At 42.0% G+C, this 6043-nt stretch overlaps 1 protein-coding gene across 1 annotated transcript; it reads left to right on the top strand.

Moving 5' to 3' along the window:
- The first annotated feature begins 3931 nt into the window (after positions 1–3931).
- Positions 3932–5575, top strand: gdf15 (Growth differentiation factor-15). The gene is made up of 2 exons (XM_028428621.1): positions 3932–4314; positions 4696–5575. Exons 1-2 carry the CDS (start codon positions 3987–3989, stop codon positions 5469–5471), a joined length of 1104 nt encoding a protein of 367 aa, XP_028284422.1. The 5' UTR covers positions 3932–3986; the 3' UTR covers positions 5472–5575.
- The last annotated feature ends 468 nt before the right edge of the window (positions 5576–6043 follow it).

The raw sequence follows: 6043 nt of genomic DNA, 5'->3' as shown, positions 1-6043 counted from the left end.
CCACTACCTCCTCCTTCTCCTCTTCCTCTTCCTCCTCCTCCTCCTCCTCCTCCTCGGGGCGATCTGCACGACCGGCAGGAAACTGTATTTTCAGTCAGCCGATCACCGGATCGGAGCGCAGTGAGGGTGGTTAAACTCTTAATGAAGTGTGAGGGCGCGCTGACCACAACCTCTATTGATGTTCTATGACCGGCTGTTAAATGTAATCTATTGACCTGTCATGATCAGATTATAATCTGTAGACTTTTTCCTCACGCCTTTTGTTTCATTTTAAATCCTCCATTCTCATCATTATTACCAAGGCTGCATCACCACTGTGAAGGAAACACAGAGCAGTCCTTCACTGTAGCTTCTAATCCCTCCAGAGACACCTTGTTGCCATAAGCTGTTTGTCTGAGCACTAGTTAAACACTGTTAATCTTCTGTTTACCCATTGTGTCAAGTTAACAGTGTCTGTGTACTGGAATAATACTTTATCACAGAAAGGATGCAGGGCAAGTGTGTTTTGAAGTCGGGCTGAACAGCTGTGATTGATCCGTGCCTGTCACCCAGCGGCACCATTGTGTTGTTTCCTCTTTACAACAATGGTCAGTGTCTTGTCTTGTGATGTCACATGTCCCAAGCTCTTCCCCGTTCCCCTGTGAAGTCCACTGTTTATCTGACAATGTCAAAATAATTGGAAATCTTTGCATCACATTTGTAGTGACATTACATTTGTGTATTACATTTTGTAGTGTAATACTTTGTAGACAAAGGTGTCCTAAATGCTCATAATAGCAATAATAAGATGCCAACATGGTGTCGTTTGGCTGGGTTTGCAGGGTTTGACTGGCTTTGCAGTTAGTAAATACCTAAAAAATGTAAAATGTAAAATGTATATTTCTGGTGACCCGTCCAGAGTGTAACCCTGCCTCTCACCTGTATAGCAGGGATAGGCTCCAGTATTGCAGAGCAAAAGTGGGTTCAGAAGATGGATGGATGGGATGTTTGTCTCCCTCTTCTGGTATCAATAATGATTATACAAACAGTGCTCACTCAATGCTTTTACTCACTCTGCTGCTGATTGACATGATCTAACCCAGTTTGGGACAGTGACGGACAGAAACGCTAACATCGATTCTTCATACATGCCAGGGTGGGTGTCTGAGTTTCTGAGTAATCTGGGAGATGGAACAATTCCCCTTGTTTTCTGAAAATGAGCCAAGCTAGCTCAGTAACAAACATTATCTTTTGTCTTACTGAGCTGTGACTCAACTAAAATTTTAATCAGCCTCTTACAAGGAAGTGATCGCAATGCAGGTGACAAGGTAGATCGATTCCACTGTAACCAGGCTGTGTGAGTCATTTTCCTCATTTGAATTAAACATTAGCACACAATGAGATCGTACCACTCATGTGATCCAGTGTAAGTCACTTTCAGATGGTCCCAGGCTCATTAGTGGAACCAGCCAAGCGTGAAAGTCAGCTCTTCCTCATTTCACTGTGCCCTTTTTTCTTGTTTATTCCTGCTCCGTGTTCTAAGACAGAGAGGTCAACAAGGAGGTCATGGCTGCATTCCAGCTCCTCAGGAGTTTGGGGGGTTTTTCTGGTCTGTTGTAATAAAGACTAAAGCTGTGAAATATCTCAAGGTTACCTGGGCCTGAGCAGCTGCCACTTTGGTCACTGTTCCTTTAATCTTCAGCAGAATTAAAATGTGAATAAATAAATGAGTCTTCACTGGAATATTTCACATTTGTAAATGAAATGATTTGACTCATTCTTTTAGAGACACACACACACACACACACACACACACACACACACACACACACACACACACACACACACACACACACACACACACACACACACACAATTTTTGTCTGTCACTACTCTATTTTTAAAGTCTGTACTTTGGCTTTAGGGTCACTAGGTGGCGCCATTAACTATATGCCAATACAGTTTTGTCAACTTCCTTCCACTCCTAAAAAAGGCAACCCAAAGAAGCGTCTGGTCCCAATGAGTGAACACATTATACTTCTATTTAAAAAAGAAATAATAATTTATGAACAATGACATGATATCAGGTTGATAAAATAATGGATGACTAAATAAGGTTTTTGCTGGTGACCCTTGATGCAAAGTCATGCCTACCTGTGAAGTTTTGTCATAAACTGGACTCTGAGTTGGAAACAGAATCACAAAATTAAATGGTCCAAGTTGCATCATGTACATTATTTTACAAGATAATTAATATTTATGACGGTAGTAAGACCTTGCAGAAGCCTCCTGTCACTTGGCCGTGCTGAGAGTATGACGAAATTCTCTCCCAGCACTAAGAAACTTCGCTCTCATGATGACAAAACAAGTCCAGTCTGTTGTTTTTCCCCCTCTCTGCCTTTCTTTTGCAACTATAGATGAAAAGAAAAGGAGAAACAGTCAAGACAATTACACGACAATTTAAACAACTGTTCCAGTTTGCATAACTCACATTACACCTTTGACACACTCTCAGCTCACCTCAGTGACTCACTGCTCAGAGATTCACACCAGCTCTACACTGTGCTGTGTCTGTGATATGTCTTCACACCCCTGGCTCTTGATTTAGTTTCTAATTTTTCAAACCTTAGAAGCTTGTGACCTTGTGAGAGTAATGGCCGCTTGCACCCCCCATCACAGCTGAAAGAGTGACATTTCGTGTTTTTGTTTTTTTCCTGTTCATCGTTATTTGCGGAAGTCTGCAGCAACATGACACAAAAGTCAGACCTGATAAGGATTTTGTGTTTTATGCAAGAGGAAGGTTCTTATTTGTTAGAAACCACAGGGCCATCTTACATGAGTTTTGACCATTTGACATGAGCTTAATGTCACATTTTATGGCTGCATTGTTTGTATTTTACAATATACCGTAGATATCATCTTTAAATTACCCTTTTTATTTAACCCCTTATGACTTCTACTATCTGGTTGCTGATAGGCAGGATTATTAACGATTTGGTGAAATTGATCCATAAATGGCCTTTTATTGATTCTTTCCACACATGAAAAGCACACCTTTATCAGCCGACAGTACCCGAGGTCAGGAATGCCCAGAAGTGGAAAGAATAGGGTCAATGACACAGGCAGCCACGTAACAGGGTGGGGAAACGTCTTTGTAATTTACAGACCAAAGTGAGGGTTTTCACATCATATGCTGATAACTACTTAGCAACGCTCCACTGTGTGGTTGCAGCTCATTGCTCTGCCCTGTCAATCACCACTGATAGAACAAGACTGTTGCTTTTTCCACCACAGAACAGATAGTAGAGGTTCAGATCAGATATGAAGAGGTCTTCAGGCTGTTTTTGATCTTGCATTATAAAAATAGAGCACCTTTACAAAGTGTTCCATTTCATCTTCTCCTTACAAGAGATGTGATGATGGGAGTACTGTAAGAAGAGGCTGAGACAGATGTCACTGAAATTAAACAGAATTTCCTCTTTTACCTTTTTTACTGGTTTATCTCTGGTCCAAACCTTGAGGTAATTCCTCTTTGAATGTGTTTAAAGATGGAGTGTTGATGTACAGATAATACTCCACCTCATTCTGTCTATTTTTAGTGTGTTGTCATTTTACTCCTCCTAGGTGAGTAACTGATTTGATCTCTGACTATTATTTGTTTAGGTGATCCATGAAAGAGAAATCCTGGTGACGTTACACACAAATATGATGTAACCAAACTCTTTTTATCTGTCTCTCTACTGTCTCTTACCATCATGTGTTAATAAAACTAAAATCACTTTACCGGAAATGTTATAGGTCACTTCTTGTCAACACAGCTGCAAAGTGTTGCCACATAAAAATATATGACTGAGCCCATCACAAGCTCACCTGACCAACCAGGGGTGTGGCAACGCAGAAGCTCTATAAATAAAAGCATGTCAAGAATTTTTTTTCATAACATGGACAAACCCTGTCCACTGAGCCACAGCACAAACAAACCAAACCTACCTGGCAGGCTTACCGTGATGACATCTCACACACTCCTTCGACTCATCTCATGCATGCTGCTGCTCCTTGTCTCCACCTCAGGGAAGAGACGGCGCCATGTGGCCCAGAAACCTGACGTGGCAAGGGCGGACAGCCAGAGGGTCCTGCTACTGGAGGCGGTGAAGATGGGAATTCTCAGCTCTTTGGGGATGGATAAGGAGCCCAGGCCGGCACAGAAGGCCTCAGAGGAGGAGCTGAGCGAGATGTATCAGCTATACAGGGAGAAAATGAGAGAGATGAGTGGAAATGCCACCCAGGCAATGAAGGAAACCCAAGAATCTACCATGTCCACAGTGCTCTTTCCAGGTGAGGAAAACTCCTGAAGAAGCCTCATTTAGCCACTGTCACACTCAAAGTGTTCATGATCAATTTAGAAAAGCTGATTCCTAGAATTGATCTGTGCAGAAGTAAACATATGTGAATGGCTGCAAATAGAATCTGTAACAATCCAAAGGTAAAGACATTCCTACAAGCTTTTTAGAAATCATGGGCGTGACAGGCACGCCTTGTACACAACGTACACTTAAACACATTAATGTCATTAATACTGAGCCAACCATCGACAGCAGCCTGCTGTTAAGGTTTGTGTGAGTGCATTTCTGTTCACGTTGTTTCTACACCCTCATGCTACACATACTTTGTCAGAATAATGACAGCATGCTGCTTTGTTTCATGTGGTTTTTTTAGTGGAGCCACTGAAAGTGCTTCGGAGGCGAGAACACCCACAGTCAGGCCGCCACGTGCAGTGGTACCAAGCTGTTTTCAAGAAGAATCCAAACATTCAGACTGTGCTGACTCTAACCAGAGCAGAACTGAGGATATCCAGGCAGATTTTAGATCAACCCTCATTAGGCCAGCCTGTGGTACAACAAGAGATTCAAGTTAAAGTCAATGGGATGATCTCTGCTTCCTCCACACGCTCTGTAGTAAATGGCTCCAGCCCTCAAGATGTGATAGTGGACATCAGCCCGGAGGTGAAGAGGTGGATGGAAACTGATGGTCAGCCTCTGGTTGTGGATGTCGGGATGGTTGTGGTTAACAGACAGGCAGACAGGTTAAGTCCAAGCCTGTCTCTGGAATTAGGCCTGATGCAGCTTAAACCTTCACAGAACACGAGACCGCGTCGCTCCAACAAGGAGGATGAGTGTGATGAGCGAGGATGGTGCTGCCGGAAGTCAGTCACCGTGTCCTTCAAAGAGATCGGCTGGACGGACTGGGTGGTGGCCCCAACCGAATACACAATGCATTTTTGTGATGGCACTTGCCCCCACAACTATAAGCCAGCGAGCATGCATACGCAGGTGAAATCTCGGCTGCATCAGATTACAAAAGGAGGGACACCTCACCCCTGCTGTGTGCCAGCTGCCTACGAGCCCATGGTCATCATGCACTATGACAGCAGGGGGAAGCTGAAACTGACTCCCTTTAACGACTTTATCGTCAGTAAATGTTACTGTGCCTGAGGAGCACATTAAAGTGACTGGAAGGCCATGAAATATGTTACATGTTGAACACTACAGAAGTATGTTTTGCATTGGCTGAATAATTTTATATAGCAATACTTAATTTGAAAGAAGAAGAAAAAACATGTTACTCAAACAGTAGATCTGTTTGGTGTACAGTTATTTATTTGAGTTCTATTTATGGTTAAATATTTGTGTCATTTTGTTGTAGTTGCATTATGTTACATCATATTTTCTATTTAATTGTAACAGATGGCATTGGTATTCTCTTTGTTGTCTTAAACATTTCAAAACTGATACTAAATGTTCTGTTTTATTCATACCGCCTACGTGCACATTTCACAATAAAAGCACAAGCATGATATTTTCTTATATACATTTATTATTCACCTGAGCACAGAGAAGTGAGTGAACAGAGAGATGTGAGATATTCTCATAACAAGCATATTTACAAAAACAATAGACTATAGCTGACATTTAAAAAGCCAAAAGAACAAACATTAAATACAAAAACGTGAACAATCTGAAGTATTAACAGAGAGTTTATTAGTAAAAGTCACTTATGCACGAGC

Source organism: Parambassis ranga, chromosome 17 (genome assembly GCF_900634625.1).
Source record: "Parambassis ranga chromosome 17, fParRan2.1, whole genome shotgun sequence".
NCBI lineage: Eukaryota > Metazoa > Chordata > Actinopteri > Ambassidae > Parambassis > Parambassis ranga.
The sequence above is the reverse complement of the archived record's forward strand: the minus strand, read 5'-3'. Positions and strand labels throughout refer to the sequence as shown.